Raw genomic sequence first — 18,690 nt, 5'->3', positions numbered from 1 at the left:
GTCCATGGGTTGGGTCCGGGCCAAGGCCGGGTTCAACCTCGGGACGCCATTGTTTGATCTCGTCAAGATGGCTGCAGCCGAGGACTCGTTTGATTTTACACAGATTCAAGGATAGGTATGCGTTTATTCAAAGTATGCTCGGTCCAAATGCTGACACTATCCAGTCTCGCCCAGTATATCTCGCCTCGTCCAGCGGCTGTCCGGATGCAACTGTTGACAGTGCTTGGTCGGCCAAGCGATGCTTCATACAATTCTCAGATTGGACAATGGGCCGCCAATGAAGTCGTTCCTGCTGCCTTGGAAACTTGCCTAGGGGCTAACGTCATGGCGTCGACCGGGACTGCCATTGTCAACATGATCAAGGAATTTCATGATTTTGACTATTTGAAGACAAAGCAAGGCATGATTCTTTCACGCGTGGTCTGACACGCGGGCTGACTTCATACTTAGATTGACCCCAGTTATCGAAAAACAAGCCTCCTTGACACCATTTGCTGCGGCTGCTGTTATGAGAATCATTGAACTAGCAAACGAAGGCGTCTCTGATAAGACTGCGAGCTTGGAGATTTGCAAGCTGCTGCTGCTCAAGTCCGTTTTCGATACGATGTCACTCACCAAGCTCCGGACCGTAGAAACAGCAGAGGCCGAGTTCCGCAATGCTTCAAAGAGTCGCAGTAACGGCTATCCGTACTACCAAATGAGGCCCATTCGGGACGGACCACATCAGAATCCTGAGACCTACATCACACCCAACTTCTTGGCCGAGTGCCTGGCCCGGTGCATCGAACTCAACTGGGACGACCTAGCCATGCGCTTTTCCCCCATCATTGTCGCCAACATTGCCCAGGTCCCGCCTGCCGAATTCCATTACCTCTGGCTCCCCTTCGTCCGCCAACTCATATCTACGCTAGCGGCAGCCAACGTTTCTGTCTCTACTCCCCCGCTACCAAGAGCTTGCGCTTGCTGTCCTGGAAGCATACCTGGAGAAGCAGGTCGGAAAGGAGCCCGGCGGTGCAGAGGCCTATTCCGGCCAGGGTCCTGTAAGGTGTAGCTGCGGCGACTGCGCGGATCTCAACCGATTTCTCAAAGGAGGGAAGCGCGTTTGGTCACTACGCGCGGCTGAGCAATGGGTTGGACTAGATATGTGTGGACAGACTTGGGGCCAACATCCACAGAGTGTGGAAACTGGGAAGTTGGCCTAGGTAAGACATTTCTTGTTAATAATTAATGTACTGGTTGCACCTCTGTCAACAGTGTTCAACACGGGAATTTGGCTGGCTCTCTTTGCAAGCATTCCCAGCAAGCTCTTTGCAGTTGTCTTCAAACCAGGAAGGAAAGCATCACCTGCAGGCTAGCTCTAGCCGGCCTGGCATCATCCTACCAGAACGGCAAGCACGTACCGTGTCTGAGTGCCGTGAACCAATCCGGTGCCTTCCTCTCCGAAGTCTTGAACCATGATCTTCGGGACAAGACTCAGACGTAACACCATCACTGCTCCAACTTGCTCATATCGTCTGCACTATTCTCCGCAATTCGTGCGCCTGGGGCCACTCGGACCGTTCTCCTCATTGCTTTTCTTGTCCATCTCTCACCCTTCTGGTTTCTCTTTCTTGCAAGCCTCTAGGGTTACTAACTTGAAGGCAAGGAACTCATTCTCACCCATCAAGCCTTCAGGGGTCAAGTCCAAGCTTGGACAACCATTACCCCTGCCGTTATCGGGCATAGATGCCAGATTGCTTCACACCCTCTTCCAATTCTGACATGACGCTCGACAGGCACATCGATTTGACAACCTCCACATGGTGTTCTCTCGTCACTCCCAGCTCCCGCTTCTCGAACTTTCGGCTCTCTCGATTGGAGGGACAGCTATGGCAGTAGCAACCAGGGCGTTTTCCCACTTGGCGCAGAATTGCACCCAACTTATCCCCAACCAGGGGTTCCGTTCCCCAACTCGAACCAACACTGTACGGATCTGGGTCCGCACCGCTCGACCCGTATTTTGCTCCTGCTCATATCTCTTCTCGGACATGATAACCGCCCTCCGGACGGGATGTGGGCAGCCACCCCCATTCCGAAACGTTTTTCTTCGCTTTGGTTGCACCCCCCGCATTCTCGCCATTTTAGCCTCGGTGAGACCCCGTTGACTTTAACCCCCGATCCCGCCTCTCGCTAACTGGAAGCGTGTGTGAAGCGATATCTGGAGTACAGCCAAACACCACCACCAGCGTAGCATTCAACAGCTTGCTTGGACTAGAGAAAGCGAAAACATGGGGAAACTCTGAGCTAACCCTGTCTCGCCAAAGCGGCAGATTCCGTTTCCCTCGAGCTAGATCAGAAGAGGTTGTGGTGATGACGACGCCAACGGGTGACAATCCGCTCAGAGTTGTGCTCAACCATGTTTGGCTACATTGACCACATTGGCAGTCACGGAGAAATACGCAGATGCTCTGGCCAACGGAGCTGTTTCTGTCCTAGCGCTCGCGGGTAAACAGCCTCCGAGTTCTTCTACGACTCTACCACGCTTGATTGTATGACCATCCACCACCTCGACAGCACCTTGGCGATCCCAATCAACAAGATCCGGGTGGAGAATGATGCAAGCTGCTGGTCCCGTTGGGTGCGCTCCCCCAGGCCTTTTGCAACCTTGTCGTCCACCCAGTGCTCATCATGTAGGTCCGGATAAGCTTATGAAGCTTACGTCGACCTCATTTCTCCGTGGTTGCACTATCCCCCCACAAACCCATCGCAGTCTAGATCGCTCCGAGCACACAACAAGCATCGGTGTCATCGCCTTACCGGCACTTAGTGAGGCTAAAGAGCATGCCAAGACCACACCTGCCGATACCCCTGAATCAGCTGAGATCGGACATCAAAAAATCTGAGGAAGAAAGATGTCGAGAAGTGTCTGATGTCGATGTTTGTCTGATGAAAGCCGCAACTCTGGGCTTTGTGGCTTGGGTACTCGGCCCGCATGCGGTGGACCGGGTTGGCGGAACTGTACAATTCTAAGAAAGGCAATCAGCTGTCTATACAAATCTGCACCATCCGGTTATTTCAACTGACGATATTCGCAGGTCGATCACGACATGTTTACCTCATGTTTGCGGCTAAGCGCCACTCTCCCGTTGGGCGGGAAAATGGGTACGAGTGCGCCCCGATTTCGACATTTACCGGGGACGACGTTACGCGTTGTGAGCCACAAATTGTGCTGCTCACCGTTATTGCTGCTGCAGATGCTCTATGCTGAGTTCCGACTATATTGATGCTTGCCCTTTAATTTGTACCGCACTCTATTCAACCCGCCTCAACGTTGCGCTGCCCGGACGTCGAACTACAACCAGGGGGAGCCAGTGAGGTGATTCACCAGATGGTCAAAAGTCCTGTCCTCTGGGTTACAATCTCAATATCGGCATCCTTGGCTCAGTCGCGGCCAGACATGGACGAGCTTCTCGACGATTGTGGCGACATCGTTGCATCGTTATTGCGCATGTGAAGCGTCGATGAGGTCTCACGATGGGTATATAACCGTGGCGGACGGTGCAGGTTAGAAGCGGCCTCTCTTCTCGACAGGCTCATCATCTTCTTCGGCACTTGGGTAGTTAGTTTCAGCTTCTGGGAACAGCCCTCTCAAGACAGACTCCACGATGACTCGCATTCTCATCACCCTCCTCGCTGCGGCTGCGGCCATTCAGCAGGCCATTGCCCTGCCTGTGGCCGATGCCGATGTCGACCTTGTGGCTACTCGTCCCCCCCGCCCGACTGGCCGTCCCACAGGCTTTGTTCCTCCCGTCAAGCCGACCAAGTCTGTGGTTCTTCCGCCCAAGCCTACCAGGTCCGTGGTTCTCCCGCCCAAGCCTACCAAGTCGGTCAAGCCGCCTCCCCCGAAGCCGACCAAGAGCGCTGCTCCTCCCAAGCCGACCAAGCCAGTCCTCCCTCCTAAGCCGACTAAGCCGGTCCTTCCTCCCAAGCCCACCAAGCCGGTCCTCCCCCCCAAGCCCACCAAGTCCAAGGCTGCTCGCGATGAGCCCAAGCCTACCCGCTCCGTCCGCCCTCCGCCCCCAAGCCGACCAAGTCCGCTGTTGTGCCCCCAAGCCAACCAAGCCTGTGACTCCTCCCAAGCCCACGAAGCCGGTCCTCCCTCCCAAGCCGACTAAGCCAGTGACCCCCAAAGCCTACCAAGCCTGTCACTCCCCCCAAGCCTACCAAGCCTGTCACCCCTCCCAAGCCAACCAAGTCTGTCGTCCTTCCCCCCAAGCCGACTCTCTCCGTTGTGCTCCCACCCAAGCCAACTCGCTCCGTTGTGCTCCCGCCCAAGCCAACCAAGCCCCCCGTCTTGACCATCAGCCGCACCGCTCGCCCGCCTCGCCCAACACTGACCAGGACCAAGGCTGCCCGTGAGGAGCCCCCAAGCCCACCAAGCCAGTCACTCCCCAAGCCTACCAAACCGGTCACTCCCCAAGCCTACCAAACCGGTCACTCCCAAAGCCTACCAAACCGGTCACTCCCCCAAGCCCACCAAGCCAGTGACCCCTCCCAAGCCAACGAAGCCCGTCACTCCCCTAAGCCAACGAAGCCCGTCACTCCTCCCAAGCCAACCAAGCCAGTGACTCCCCCAAGCCCACCAAGCCAGTGACTCCCCCCAAGCCCACCAAGCCAGTCACCCCCTAAGCCCACCAAGCCAGTCACCCCCTAAGCCCACCAAGCCAGTGACTCCCCCAAGCCGACCGCCACCCGCAGCGCTCGCCCCCTTCCCCCCCCCCCACCAAGAGCTTCACCCGCGTCCCTCGCCCTACTCCCGCTTAAATCAACACAGGGGGTGTGAAGATTTTGTTTTCTAAGACCAGGCAGAAGCATCAGTGAAGGAAATGGAACTTGTGAAAGAGAGAAAAGGGGTTATTGTCTGACGATGATTGATACTTTTGTGTTACCCAACTTTCGATTCTTTGGGGATGATTGGAAATTGGAAGAATGACAGAGGATTGTTTGTTTCTTTTAAAAAAAGAAAAGAGATGGACGCAGGGGGTGGTTTTTGATTGAGCAGAACTTTGGATTGCCTGCCTATCAATCTACATCTAGCTAGCTAGCTCAGCTTGCTTGTGCTCTGTTGAATTTAGAACTTTGTGTGGCTTGAGATATATGACTATGGGCTTTGTTTCTTTGCCTCTTATAAAAGTGTGACTAGAAACTTGACTCTATTTGAACTTGTTGGCTTGTTGTCTTATTGAGTTGTGAGGGGGCTTGAGACTGTTTATATTGCGAATTTGTTACCCGCTTTAGTTCTAGGAGGACTTTGCTGGGACTGTCGTTTTTGCTATGAATGCGTAGGTAGGTGACTTCTGGACGGGCTGGGGACTTTGAAAGCGTCCTTTCCGTGACAGTGACTCGCTCGCAGGCCGCTCTCCACGGAAGACGGGACATGGACACTATGGGCTCGCAGGCCACATAATAGACACAGGATTGCCCTGATAAGAGGGGCAAAATAGGCCTGTACGGGTGTGAGGCACTAAAAGTAAACAATAAAAAGTCAATGATTTGTCCAAGGTATAGTGCGAGTAAAATGGCCACCTTTTATGTATGAACCCCTGACCCCCTGAATCTCCCGTGAGTCCCACTGCCACACCCAAACCCACAGGCCACTGACTGAACCCCAGACCAACACAGCAACCATGATTGCATCAGATTAGGGAACAGCCTGATAAAACTTATATTGACCTCTTTCAAAAGCAAATCTGGTATCTGGTATCATGACATGGAACACTACGACAAACCCTTCCCCCCCCTCCCAGGCCCCCCACTGTTACCTATCATGCCTACTCCTCCCATGGGTCCTCCCCCTCCCTCTTATCCCTCCCCTCCTTCCTGATACTACTTCCACGACTACCACTCCCACTGCCACTCTCCTGGTGGACAAGCGTGCTCGACCCAGCGCTAGGTTTCCTGGACCCGGTGGGCCTCTCAACACCCCTCTTCCCGCCCCGAGCTCTGTTGGCCTCATTACCCCTATCATCTCTCGGCTCCTGATTATTTTTCCCCAAACCCCCCAACCCCCCCTCCGCCTCAATATCCCTTTCCACCCGGGGGCTCACCACCGGAGTATCCTCCCCACTGCTCCACAAACCCGCCGCATCATCCAAAATATCCCCCGTTGCCCTCCTCCTCTCCCCCGGTCCCCCATGCGCAAAATAATTATACAACTCCCCCCCGGTATAACTCCCTTCCCTATGCCCAGCAGACCCAGTCATATTGAGGTTCAAATTTCGGTGAAACAGTCTCTCATCGTTATTGTTGTTGTTGTTGTTGTTGTTGTTGTTGTTGTTGTTATCGCAGTTGCAACCTGAAAGATGCCGAAAGTGCGGGCACCCCCCAAAGATGTTCCCGTCGGGTAGTATTGACGTGGGCATCGTATTGGCTGTTGTGGTAGCAGTGGCTGCTGTTGTCGTTCGTGTCAACGGCGAGGTGATATTACCGATGTGGGTTCGGAGAAACGGGGTGGTGCGACGCTCGCGGGACTTCTGGATGACTTTACCTAGTAGCTCGGCTAGGTTCATTTCAACGCAGAGTTTAACGAGGTAGACGAGGGGGTGTGCTTGCATGTATCTGTTGGGGACGAAAAAAGGTTAGCCTTTTGGTTGTTGGGGGAAACAGAGGGGGGCAGGGCGTACACAGCATCATCTTCCCACGACATCAGAGCAATGATACCCACATCCAGCAACAGCGACACGACCATCATGAACAGGTTGAACTTGTACACCAACTCGTACTTCTTCAGTCCGTTGGCGATCAGCTTTGTGCGTACCATGTACATGAAGTAGATGTTGAGACAGCAGTCGATGATCAGGAAGAGGGCCTTTTCAACCCTGTCCCAGATGTTGTTGAGGTTGATGAACGTCTCGCTGATCTGGAGGCGGGCGGGGAGCCAGATGCAAAAGACGCTGATGTTGATCACGCCGACGGCGAGGCCAACGCCGAGTTTGAGGCGCCGGGCGTCTTCGGGGTTGAAGAAGAGGAGGGAGAGGCGGTTGCAGAGGATTTGGGACAGGCATTGGATCTGTGAGGCGGAGGTTGGGTGTTAGTGAGGATGGTGATGCTGGGGGGTGGGTGGTGACTGGGAAAGAAGATGGCGGCTCACAGGAGGAATACGTCAAGGGGAGGACGTACCTGAACTACCCAGAGAACGACTGCAAATATTCCATCAGTCATAAAACCTTTGTGGTTGACGGATAAGCAAGGCCACTTACGAAGACCAGAGAAGATCCAAAAGCTCACCGGGATGATGCCAATGAGGAACAACCAGCTGACGACCGACATGATCACGCAGGCAGTCCACTCCAGCCACACCATGACAATGTAGGCGTTGACCTTGTGGGTATGAAGCCATGACCGCCTGGTCTGGCGGACAGCCTTGGCAAAGCTGAAGCATGCGATGGCTGTCGAGGCTCCCCAGAGGAAGCTGGCGAGGTCCAGCGAGTGCTCGCTGGGTGGATCTGGTTTGTACCAGGGAGGAACAAGTGTTCCCATTGTGGACACGATACTGCCATTATCGAACAAATATAAAAGTTGTTGTGTTGTTTACAGGTGGGATTTTCTTTCGTGACATCTCACGATGTGTAGCAAGTTGCTCGGGGTCCCCCTTAAATGCTGGCCCCCTGATACCTAAGGCGGCCACGGGGGGAAGAGGGAGGGGGGGGGTGGCGTCGCCGGAAGTCCAGTCTGATGGTGGTGACGATTGTATTCGAATGCCTGTTGCTTTCTAGCATTATCTGCGTCAAATGGAAGATAGATTGTTGAATCAGATGGACGTTTGCCGGGGAAAACACGATGGCTGGCTTGGCTCTGGCGAGCGTGGCAATGAGATGGCTGGAATCAACAAGAGGACGAAGAGGGGAAGCGGAAAGATCCAACAGAGCCTAGGCCGTCATGGCCGTGCAGAGACGTATTAGGTTTGGCATTGCATCGCACGTGCAGACATGTCCCGAGGCAACTCCGAGCCAGGCCCAGACCACTGGGGTAGCTCGGCTGTCTCCTCTCTGCTGCTTGCCGATGTATTCCGACTTGACTTTGGGATAATTAGTAAATTATTATAGATCGTGCTATGTTGTTTACCTATCAGCGCCCGTGTGTTTGGCTGATATATTTGGCCGATATATGCGCTCCCTCGTCATGTGACCAGCGCATGGATGCGCCCCCGTTGACAACACGTCGTGTACTCTTGTCTCTCTCTACTTCTTCTTCTGTCTCCTCATGTGTCCAACCCTTACTGGATCCGCACATGGACAGTGACAGGACCGTTTCTGGAATAAGGCACAATGCAATCATGATCGTACTTGATGTTGTCCTCATACGTGGTGTTGACGAGCTTGGCCCTTGGAATGATGCGCATGGCGATCAGGGCAGTCATGAGATACACCTCGCAGTAGGCCAAGCTCTCACCAATGCACGACCGGCTGCCCTTGCCAAAGGCAATCAAGAACTTCTGCAGCTTGTAGTTTGGCTTTCCGTCAATCAACCACCGCTCCGGGGAGAAGGAGTGTGGGTTGGGGAAGAGCTCCTCGTTGAAGTGGTTGATCATGCTGGTCATGCCGATGGGAGTGCCTCTGGGGATGACCCATTCAGTCTTGCCATCCCGGGTGCGGTACACCAGGTCCTCGGTACGGGCGATTCTGGCCGATCTGTGCGAGACACCGGGCATCATGCGGAGGGATTCGTGGACAATGGCCCAGAGGTACGGGCGCTGTTCGAGCTCGGCCCACTTGATGTTGGTCGGTGTCAGACCTTGGAGGTTATCCATCAGTTTTCTGTAGGTTTCGGGTTGTTGGAGAAGCCAAAATGTGATGACGGACAGGGTGGCCTTGAACCATGTTAGCGGACAGGGCAGGTAGAAGCCAGGGACATGAACTTACCGCGGTGGTCTCGGTACCGGCAAGCAAAAAGTTGAACCCCTCACCAGAGAGACGATACATAGTCATCTCCTCCGCAGGGAGAGCCTTGGACTTGACAAGCTCAGCAAACACACGGCCGCCGTTAGGGTCATCCAGAGACGCCTTGATGTAGCCAGGGATGACAGTTCCCATCTGGTGCATCACGTTCTTGATATCCTCGCCCAAATAATCAGCCACGAGGGGCATCACGTTCGTCATCTTGCGGACCAGGGCGTTGTGCCTCATCAGATAAGCACTCTTCATGAAGGAGCCGGTCCATGTCGCAAGATTGGGCTCCCACTGTTCTTGAGCGATAAAGCCCATGGATTCACCAAAAGCATACTGGGAAATGACGTCGGCGGTAAAGCAGTTGAAGGCCTCCTTGATGTCAAAAGCCTCCTTCCCAGACCAGCGGAGCATCTTGTCAATCGTCAAGTGGCAGAAGTCGAGCACCTCCCCCTCGAGCTTGAACATCTGCTGGCGGGAAAAGAACTTGGACAGGGCACCCTTGCGCGAACGGTGAAGCTCGTGGGGAACAGTCGAGAAGCCCGTCACGGAAACAGGGCCGGCGCCACCCGTGTTGAGCTGATGCTGCCATTTGTCTCTGATGCGTCCAGGACCGGCATAGATCTCATCGGTGAAGTAGGGGTCGGAACAGTGAAGCTCATCCGGGTTGATTCTCACGATTGGGCCTGGATGTAGGGTGCTCTGGTAAGCGAGTGTTGTTTCTTTTTGGGAGGCTTGTTTATTTGACTTACCATAGCGCTTATGCATCTCCTGAATCTTGGGGCCGTATCTTCCCCCGCGAATCCAGTCATGGTAGGCTTCATACGCGTAACTGGCAGCCGCGATCTTGGGCCCGGGGAAGCGGGAGAGAGGATGGAAGGGCGAGATGTTGTACAGGCAAACAAGGATGCGGTAGCCGAGCCAAACGCCAACCACTGACAAAACGGAGGTGAGGGTGATGGCCGACTTGAGGCCGTCAGCACTCAAAATGCCTGACATATGTTTCGACTCCATGGTTGATGTCGTAGGAATCCCGTCATCCATCTGCCGAGCTGGGGCACAGCAGTTTGGAGAATCAAAGAAGAACCCAGGAGAAATAAGAAGAGAGGAAAGCGTCCCGGGGAGCTGGAAAAGGGAGAGATCTCCTCGTCAGGGCTCCATGCATGCCACTTTGAAAACTGACAGTTACTCCTTATCACCACACTAGGTCTTACATCCCTCACCGCGACTCCGCTTTTTCATCAGTTGCTAGATCGAAAGAAGCACACGAGACCCGCCATCTTGGAGACTGACGGCGACGTGGAGGTGAGAGTAGTGAGTTATGTGCTGTTAACTGGCATCCAGCATATTTAGCAAAGTGGTGGCCCACTTGGTTAAACCGGATGCGGGAAGAGACTCCGAGAAAACCGGGCAGGAGTCTCCTCTGGTTCTGCCTGGGCTGTCGATCACGACCACCTCGCTGGCACTGGGGTTCAATAGTTGTTCTGTGACATGGCTTGTCACGCAAAGGCCGCCTCCACGTGAAAAGCATATTCCGCCATCGTGGCCGGCAGATACATCAGAACAACCATGATGGTGTTGCTGGCGAGAGCAATGGTGACGGAAAGATGGTTTTCAATGACAAGATTGGACGAGGCTGAAGGGTGTGGGCTGTCAGCATGGGTTCCGGCTTGGGTGACAGGAGAGTTCCGAGGAAATGGGGGTGAAGGGGAGGTGAGGAGGTGAGCCTGGCACGTCGTGCCCCTGAATGCGTGCTGCTGCAAAGCCGAAGCGAGGTGGGGGCAACTTGGTTAAAATGTTGTATCGAGAGGTGGGACTCACGATGCTTTTGGTGGCGGTTGAACTTTCGGCGTCTTTCAGGTTTGGCAACTTGGAGAGTGTCTCAGATGTCTGGACCCTGACGATCAGTTGTCCTGTCCGGATCAGCGGGACCAGGATGGCAAAACGGCAGCGAAGAGCGCGAGATGATTGATATGAGAAAAAGTGGCCGTTGCCGTATCCGTCGAGAGGTGCGGCTTCGACCGCTGATGAAAATCAAAAGGTGAACCTTGTAGTATTCGGGGAGCCGCCGAGAGTCGAAGGATGTGCCAAGCAGCACTAGTGCAGCGGGTCGCAGCGGCACTTAGTGGCCGTGTTGCCGAGTGGAGCAACTGACCAATCCGCTTTCTCCACCGGCCTTCTCCCCGCCGTTTTGTCCAAGTTCCCAGTGGGAAAAAGAACTTGTGTTCACTCTTCACACGGTTCAACCCTCTCTCTCATTTGCCCATGGCGCCATCCACGAACCCGACCTGCTGGATTGTTGGTGATGGGGCATGCGGCAGAGGGAGAAACATGTGGCGTCCAGCCGCTGCCAAAGATCTTGAAGGATTGTGTCGGTTCCAGTCGGTCGGGACATTCTTCGACGACCGCCAAGCCAGCCGTTTTCTGGTGTTACCACCATGTTCCCAGCTCCATCTGCCGAACCACAAATTTGCATTTTGGTCAGGGAATTTGCCCACGACATTTTGAGCGAAAACCGGAAATGCCACCAAGAAGCAGGGGAGTGCATGAAACGAGCTCCATCAGCAGCGCGAAAAGAGCCACCTATCAAGCTCCAAGTGCCCGCTCTTCCCACCGCCAAGAGAATACCAAGACCGACCGCTCCAGCGCCGGTCTTTTCCACGCGGAACTGGGCCGAGAGCCCCGGGGGCATCAACATCAGCTTTTGTCTCATCAGCATTGGCCATATGCCACCTACCTGCTTTCCGTGACCGACCGGCAGGAAAAGGCCCAGAACAAAAAGCACTGTCGCGTCTCCGGAGGCTAGTCCGGGTGCCGTTCCGGCCTCCTTGATTTGCCCAGCTTCATTACAGCTCCCTGTCGGCGGAGATGATGGGGAGCTGCTGGGAGGGAAATGCACTGCAACACCGTATCAGTCAGGGCCTCTTCCAGAATGACCGTAAGAAGAAAAAAACGTTGACGCCTTCTTCCTTCGCCTCCCAGCCGAAGCCGAAAATCGCGACGGGGGTTGTGTTTGAGAAGAAGCACCCATAACGTCTTTCTGGGGAGGATGCTGATCACTGCTCACAGATGAGCACTTGAAAACTTTCCTTGCTCCTTGCCATTCGTGTCGCTCGTTTAAAATACTTTTTGATCCCACGGTTCGTGCCCAAGCACAGACGGTTGCTCTTCAGATCAACTCTTCGTCACGCTCCTTTGTTTGTTTTACGGCACGACACGGACGGTCCCTACCATACCCCATTGCGATTGTTGGATTTCACAGGCGGTTCTTTGACAGGAGGCTTCAGAGGAAGGGCGACCACAGACACACAGGAACGATGGGCGAAAGGATAAACATCCCCATGGTCGACCGGGCCCGGGACGCCATGATTGCGATATCTTTTTTATGGGTCGTCTTTGGGTTTGTGGTTGCCGGCAGGGTGGTTGCTCGACACAGGGGAATCGGGCTCGGACTCGATGATGTTCTGGCTGTCGCTGCCTTTGTGAGTGCTTCTTGGGGGGATGCTGCCGTGGCCGAGAGGTTCTAACCATGGGCAAATTGAACAGTGCCTTACTGGAACCACCATCGGGTTCAATGCTGCAGTCTTTTCCTCAGGTGTAGGGCACGACATGGTCCCAGACTCCCCGCTATTTCCCACACGTGAGTCCGTATGCAAGACTGCCAGCGATGGACCGCTGTACTGACAAGTCACAGTCATGAACAACCTGGAGTTCATGATGAAGATTACCTTCATTTTCACCATCGTTTACGTCTGGGCCTTGTTTGCCCTCAAGATGAGCCAGCTGTGGTTTTACCTTCGCGCCTTTTCCGTACATCTCAAGGTTTGGATCTGGATCGTCTCGGGCATTTGCATAGCCTGGGCCATCATTTTCACCTTTGTCTTGACCTTCCTCTGCGACCCCATTGAGCAACAGTGGACACTGATGCGTATTGGCAAATGCATGGACCAAATCTTGGTGCTGAAGTGTGTCATCATGACCAACATCTTGACTGACCTCATGATCATCGTCCTACCCATGCGGACGGTTTGGTCACTGCAAATGAGGACGACAGAAAAGGTTGCCGTTGCTTCGTGCTTTGCCATCGGACTCGCGTATGCAACATTCCCTCCCTCGCCCAATGTTTGTCCCAGCCTAACACTGCATGTCCAGTTGCGTCGTTATCGGCCTCGTCCGCTTTGGTGAAATCTTTGTCATCGACATGGTTGGCAACTTCACCGGCACCTCCTTCACCACTTTTATGCTCTGCAGCATCGAACTCATGCTTGCTGGCATCTGCATCAACATTCCGATGCTCCGGCCCTTTTACACTCGGTGGAGAAAGAAGTACAAGTCGTCCGCCGACAACTCTGGCTATGCCGACCCCAGCACAGGCCAAGGCGCACGAAGCGGCAAGGCCACGCCATTACCATCAGTCAAGGGCAACTACAATGCTTGGATCGAGTTGGTATGTTTGTTGTATCTTCCATCGACTCCAGCCCAACAATTGATGCTGACCGATTTTGCATTAGGAGGACGACAAAGACCGCGACTCGGACAGCAACAACGACGGGTGCTCTGAACGCAAGCTGACAACGTCAACAGCAGCACGCCCTGACCCAGAAGTCGGCTCCCCAACCGAACCCTCGGCCATCCACGTCTCGACAAAGTGGACCATCACTCGGGACTAACTTGACCCACCACTCTTGGAGTTTTTGGTCGGTTGTTTTACCTCTTTGTTTTCGGGCAGCGCGGCGGAGGGTTGGATATTTATGGTTGCGTATATATAGACTTTTTTTTTTACGGAATCACGGCACGTCTTTGACATTTTTGGTGGCGCAGGAACGGCCCACGACAGTCCTTTTTTACATCTCTCTCTGCTTTTTACGTTCGCTTATATACCCACTTGAAAGCTTTACACTCCTTTAATAGATGTTCATGACCTGCGAGCTGTGTTTTTGGGGTGGTTGAAAGATGCTTCCGGCTTCATCTTGCGCCTTGAGGCGTTGACTTTGCCTCCCGAGGCACACCATCCAAATTTCCATCGGTTCTATACCCGCTTGGATATATCTTGACGATTTTTGATGGACCGCGCCGCCTTGAAACACCGGACCTCTCTCCAGCTTCCTCCTAACGTCTGTTGAATGCCTTACACTTTACTGCTCCTCAAGAGTGTGGAACACGCCATGGGAGTTGCATTCGTGAACGCAAAACTTCCGAATTGTAATTGAGCTTGGCCTAACACCGGTCCGTCTTGGTCGCACCGGTGGTCTCTCGATATAGAAACAACCAATATCTACCTAAACAAGATGATACCGTATAAATAGCTACAACAAATCTTCGCATGTCCCTATTTATCAGCCATCCCCCTCTCCCCACCCCCAGTTGCCATCCATCAACACCATCCCTCCCCCGCCCTTTTTTTTTTTGTTTATAAAAAAAGAAAAAAAAAACACCAACCGCATACCCAGCAAACACAACTACTGCCCTATTCACCAGCTTCACTCTAGTCATCAACTTTCCCAATATTCAAAATGCTCTCAAACCCTTCTACGGCTCTCCTCCTCGCCATTCTTGTCCGCCTGAGCTTGGCAGCCTCGTGCACAACACCCGGCAACCTCGCCTGCGGGAACCAGTTCGGCGCCCCGCCCCCCGACGGCGCCATTTATGTCTGCAACGTGGCCAACGTCTGGGAGCTTTCCTCCCAGTGCAAAGGAGACGGGGCTTGTTTCCAGGCTGACACCACGCGGGCTCACTGCAGCAGCTTTTAGACGACGCTCATCTCGATCTGAACAAGAGGAAGAGGCGGTGCTTTTCATGAGGGACTGATAGACATTTTCAGAGGTGCCGTTGGTGTTTGGTGTTTGGTGTTTGGTATTCTGGCGTCTGGTTTTGGGCTGTGTTCTGTTTTTGGAAATCTTCTCTTCCCGGTGATGATAGATACTATTGTTTTTGGGGGCCATCCTCGAAGTCATTTGGATAGACGTAATAACTAGACAAAATAAACACCCCCCTCGCTCTGTTCACATCGCACAACAACTCACATAAACAAACAAACAAACAATTCTTCATTATCCGCTATCTCCAATCGCTACCCCATAACCCACCCAATCCTTCCATCCTTGCTCCACATATCATCGACACAAGCACCCCCAACCAAAACAACAGTCACCTTTCTCAAATGCTTTGCCTTCTTTCACTTGCCGCATTGTCAGATGCCGGAATCGGACGGAAAGGCTTCTCCGGAATGGTGTTATTGTCTGCTTGAGAAGTCCCATTCTGAAGGGCCTCCTGCTGCGGCTGAGGCGCGCCCTTGGCCTTAGCTGCAAGGTCCCAGGCAGCCTTTTCCAGGTCTAGCTCTTTTTCTGCAGCCCTTTCTCCCTCCTCTCGAGTTCGACTTCCAGGGCCGTCCGATCTTTGAGTTGGGCACCCCAAGTGCGCTGCATTTCTTGAGTTCTCTGCTCAAGCTCCTGGTGGCTCTGCCGAAGCTGCTGCTCTTGCCAGGACACAGCATTCATGTTTTGGTGAAAACAATACCGCAATGTCTCGAGAGCTGCGTAGAACTGGCGACTGTTCGGGCCCACAGGGTAAGGTTGAGGCTGTTGCTGGATATGTTCGGAAGACATCTGGGTATGCGATTCTGGGTTCATGGTGTTCCTCTCGGCCAGTGACCTTTCCCTCTGCTCGAGCAACCTTTCCCATTCACAAAAGCTCTGTTCTCTGGCATCAAGCATCTTCTGCTTCATGTCCTCCTCCTCACGAGCCTTCTGCTGCCTGTCCTTTTCGGCCTTCCGATCTCCCTCCAAGACGGCGTTCTTCCCTCTGAGGTCTTTGGCTTCTCTTTCCAACTTCTTCTTTGTATTTTGCGCCTCTGTCCGCTCCTCCTTGAGTTTTGCGTTCTCATTCCTGAGTTTTACTTGAGCATAATTCAGGGCTGTGATTTGCTTGGCCTGCCTTTCGGAGTTTGACGTCAACCTATCCCTCTCCTCGACTACCTTCTCCAGCCCCTTCTCTGCCTTCTCCAACTTCTTCTCTGTTGTCTCCGCGCTGTTTTTTTCGACGGCCAGATTAATTTTCAAGTTTCGTATCTCTGTCGATAGCATCGCCCAATCACTTCTGAACTTGTCCCTCTCGGCCGTCAACTTCGCCACCTCTTGATCCCCAGCCCCTTGAAGGTTCACCAGTGCTGTAGTGGCAGCAGCCGTATCAGCGGAAACGACATCGGCTCTACTGCAGGAGGTATCAGGCGCATTGCTAGATGCCCCAGAGGGCGCCACGACGGGTTGGAACTACCAAGGTCTGTTCCCATAGTTGCAATGTATGGTATTCTCAGCTGCTGCTTGCACCAACAGGTCGGCGGTGGCGAGAAGTTTCCTGATGGCTCGTAATTCCCCGGGCAAGTCCAGACTCTTGGTCACCATGTTGAAGATGTCGGTCTCCATGCTCAGGCTGAACCGGAACCAAACCTGCCCGTATCGATGCCTTTCCCACTTCGCTCCCTCTCTGTTGGGCGGTGCGGGAGGAGACAGCTCAACCGCCAAATTGGCTGTGATAGCCTCCGGTGGCAAACCTAAGTGATTGGGCTGTTCGAAACAAAGTTGCATCGTGATGGTGTCCTTGACGTCGACATCCCACTCCTCGTACGCATACTTTGATACATGGCACCCGGGGAACAAGTCGCCTGCGCCAATGGGCGGTGGAGTCATGATTTTGTCGAGGAGGCCGGGGTCTCGACAACGCTCATCGAAACCGCCCCGCTGGTCGGCTAGATGTATGGACGAATGCATGGCGAAAGCCGAGTGGAGGTTCCGTTTCATCTCGACATGGTGCGTTTTGTCGGCACCTATTCCACTTTCGAGAGTTTCGATCATTCCGGAAACAGGGCCCTCCATTTTGTAACCCCGCGAACGGTGATTCCACTCTCGTCGGGCATGGCGATCGTGATCCATGACGATGGGCGCTAATAGTTGTTTGTAATGATGTGCTGATGAACGAATGTGTGTTTTGATGAATGAATGTGATGCCTGGCTAAGTTGGTAGGTTGGAAAGTTGTGAAAGAGCCAGGTGTGCAGAAATCCTCTGGCTCATGTTGCTGTCGGACGACGGAGGGCAGGTTGAGAGGTAATGTAGGCAGTGGCAGTTGCCATGTACGTCGTGGACAAAACACGGTTATCGAGACTTTGAACCTAACTGACAGGCTTTTAATAATAGTTAATGGACGTTGGAAGATAGCAATAGACCTGAAAAAGGATAGTTGATAGGCCTCAAAATATAGCTGACAGGCCTTTTCAAACAAGTATTAGCAGACCTTCTACCTTCTAAATAGTTGATATACCTTGAAAGATAATTAATAAACCTCAAAAGATACCTCATAGGCATTTCACTTCACAGTGTCCATGATCTTGTCGTGGCGGCCCGATTTCAGTGCTGACGGCCAGACGCAGCTGTCATGAGGCATGGCAAGTTGCCCCACCAGCCCCATCGTTCTCAACCTCACTCCAGTTCCGTCCCCTGGTTTACACTGCGAATCGTCCCCAACATTCCATTATCAGTACCACCAGGCACTTGCCAAACACTACAATGGATCAGACACAACCAGAAGACGGCAAGGGCCACAAACGGACCCGGTCGGCCGTCAAAGGTACGTCCAGCCACCGTCACTTGACATCTGTGTCCGGTCCTGACCTGCCAAACTCTAAAGCCACCCGCCCTCGCTCCTCCACCAAAGGTCCGCTCGACGCCGCCGAGTGAGTTCCTCCGTAACCTAACTCTTCTCTCACATCTCAACACATAACAACTAACCCATCCTTCTTTCCGTCCCCCCCAACCAGCCCGCTAGCCCCACCACCAGCAACCTCCCAACCATCAACCACCATCCCACCACCATCATCATCATCAACAACCACCACAACCCCAGCACCCACCCCCCAATCCCCCAACCCACAGCTCATCCCTCAGCCAACCCCCAGAATGCACCCCTCTCACACCCCCCGCGCTGCTTCCCCCCTCCCCCGTTCCCCAGCACTTTCCCCGACACCAGGAACTCCCCGCCGGCCACCCCCAGGCAGCACCGCCCCCCTCCGACCAAAAGACTTCTCCTTCCTCCTCCGCCCCGAAATCTTCCACCCCCTCACCCCACTCAACATTCCCCCCGCCTTCCGCAACTCAACCAAGCAACCGCCGCCCGAAACCCCCCTTCCCGAACTCTTGGAAAAGGGCCACTTCCGCGCGGCCGCCATATCAGCCGTGCAAACCCTCACCGGAACAGGCCGCATCCCCCAGCAGCCGGACCCGTCGGACCACGTCAGGATTTTTGACCTGCTGTACACCCGGTGGGCCTGCCTGACCTTGATCAACTCGACCGACTTGGCGGCGCAGGAAGTGAAAGCGTTGGGGGATCTGAACAGCGCGTTTTATCTCTCTGAGGATCCCACGTCGGGAAAGACACATCATCTTGTTCCGTGGGGGTTGAGGGTGTTGAATGTACGACTGCAGGCGATTGGGTTTGGGGATTTGAGGCGGGCGGTGATGAGTTATTATGAGCTGGCGAGGGAGGCGAGGGTGAAGTTGGGTGAGGCGATGGGGGAGCATGATAACTCTTCGCGGGAGCTGTGGAGGGAGAGGTTGGAGGATTTGGGGTGAGGGTTGCAGGGGACGTTGGTGGAGATGGGGGATGTGAAGGGGGCGGGGGAGCACTTGAGGGGGTTGAAGGTTGGGGATGGGGGGAAGATGGAGATGATGAGGGCGTTGCTTTGGTTGAGGTTGGGGGATGTGGATGCCGCGAGGG

The 18,690-nt window shown here is 53.9% G+C and overlaps 8 protein-coding genes across 8 annotated transcripts; 4 read left to right on the top strand and 4 right to left on the bottom strand.

Moving 5' to 3' along the window:
- Positions 1-67: 67 nt before the first annotated feature.
- On the top strand, positions 68-1,051 carry QC764_0096600 (uncharacterized protein; the record flags this gene model as incomplete). The annotated part of the gene is made up of 2 exons (XM_062940999.1): positions 68-87; positions 451-1,051. 2 exons carry the CDS (start codon positions 68-70, stop codon positions 1,049-1,051), a joined length of 621 nt encoding a protein of 206 aa, XP_062797866.1.
- Positions 1,052-3,717: 2,666 nt separating this feature from the next.
- On the top strand, positions 3,718-4,398 carry QC764_606955 (uncharacterized protein; the record flags this gene model as incomplete). Its single annotated transcript, XM_062949201.1, has 1 exon — positions 3,718-4,398. One exon carries the CDS (start codon positions 3,718-3,720, stop codon positions 4,396-4,398), a length of 681 nt encoding a protein of 226 aa, XP_062797865.1.
- A 1,412-nt stretch (positions 4,399-5,810) lies between these two features.
- Positions 5,811-7,518, bottom strand: QC764_606950 (uncharacterized protein; the record flags this gene model as incomplete). The annotated part of the gene is made up of 4 exons (XM_062949200.1): positions 5,811-6,597; positions 6,663-7,048; positions 7,159-7,178; positions 7,239-7,518. 4 exons carry the CDS (start codon positions 7,516-7,518, stop codon positions 5,811-5,813), a joined length of 1,473 nt encoding a protein of 490 aa, XP_062797864.1.
- Positions 7,519-8,254: 736 nt separating this feature from the next.
- On the bottom strand, positions 8,255-9,968 carry QC764_606940 (uncharacterized protein; the record flags this gene model as incomplete). Its single annotated transcript, XM_062949199.1, has 3 exons — positions 8,255-8,848; positions 8,901-9,610; positions 9,677-9,968. The coding sequence occupies 3 exons, from the start codon at positions 9,966-9,968 to the stop codon at positions 8,255-8,257; spliced, it is 1,596 nt and encodes a 531-aa protein (XP_062797863.1).
- A 455-nt stretch (positions 9,969-10,423) lies between these two features.
- Positions 10,424-11,427, bottom strand: QC764_0096560 (uncharacterized protein; the record flags this gene model as incomplete). The annotated part of the gene is made up of 3 exons (XM_062940998.1): positions 10,424-10,560; positions 10,769-10,948; positions 11,208-11,427. 3 exons carry the CDS (start codon positions 11,425-11,427, stop codon positions 10,424-10,426), a joined length of 537 nt encoding a protein of 178 aa, XP_062797862.1.
- Positions 11,171-13,779, top strand: QC764_606935 (uncharacterized protein). The gene is made up of 5 exons (XM_062949198.1): positions 11,171-12,406; positions 12,471-12,564; positions 12,619-13,018; positions 13,077-13,371; positions 13,436-13,779. Exons 1-5 carry the CDS (start codon positions 12,242-12,244, stop codon positions 13,592-13,594), a joined length of 1,113 nt encoding a protein of 370 aa, XP_062797861.1. The 5' UTR covers positions 11,171-12,241; the 3' UTR covers positions 13,595-13,779.
- Positions 13,780-15,256: 1,477 nt separating this feature from the next.
- QC764_606930 (uncharacterized protein) lies at positions 15,257-16,795 on the bottom strand (the record flags this gene model as incomplete). Its single annotated transcript, XM_062949197.1, has 2 exons — positions 15,257-16,192; positions 16,250-16,795. The coding sequence occupies 2 exons, from the start codon at positions 16,793-16,795 to the stop codon at positions 15,257-15,259; spliced, it is 1,482 nt and encodes a 493-aa protein (XP_062797860.1).
- A 594-nt stretch (positions 16,796-17,389) lies between these two features.
- QC764_0096530 (uncharacterized protein) lies at positions 17,390-18,545 on the top strand (the record flags this gene model as incomplete). Its single annotated transcript, XM_062940997.1, has 3 exons — positions 17,390-17,544; positions 17,605-17,650; positions 17,735-18,545. Exons 1-3 carry the CDS (start codon positions 17,484-17,486, stop codon positions 18,543-18,545), a joined length of 918 nt encoding a protein of 305 aa, XP_062797859.1. The 5' UTR covers positions 17,390-17,483.
- Positions 18,546-18,690: the final 145 nt, after the last annotated feature.

This window comes from Podospora pseudoanserina, chromosome 6, assembly GCF_035222485.1.
Source record: "Podospora pseudoanserina strain CBS 124.78 chromosome 6, whole genome shotgun sequence".
Lineage (NCBI taxonomy): Eukaryota > Fungi > Ascomycota > Sordariomycetes > Sordariales > Podosporaceae > Podospora > Podospora pseudoanserina.
This window is presented reverse-complemented; position numbering and strand designations above follow the sequence as displayed.

Excerpts from the sequence above, each read along its gene's own strand:
- QC764_606935 (XM_062949198.1), top strand. The coding sequence starts at position 12,242 with ATGGGCGAAAGGATAAACATCCCCATGGTCGACCGGGCCCGGGACGCC. Across the intron at positions 12,407-12,470 it reads TTCTGGCTGTCGCTGCCTTT|TGCCTTACTGGAACCACCAT; the intron begins GTGAGTGCTTCT and ends CAAATTGAACAG. Across the intron at positions 13,372-13,435 it reads ACAATGCTTGGATCGAGTTG|GAGGACGACAAAGACCGCGA; the intron begins GTATGTTTGTTG and ends ATTTTGCATTAG.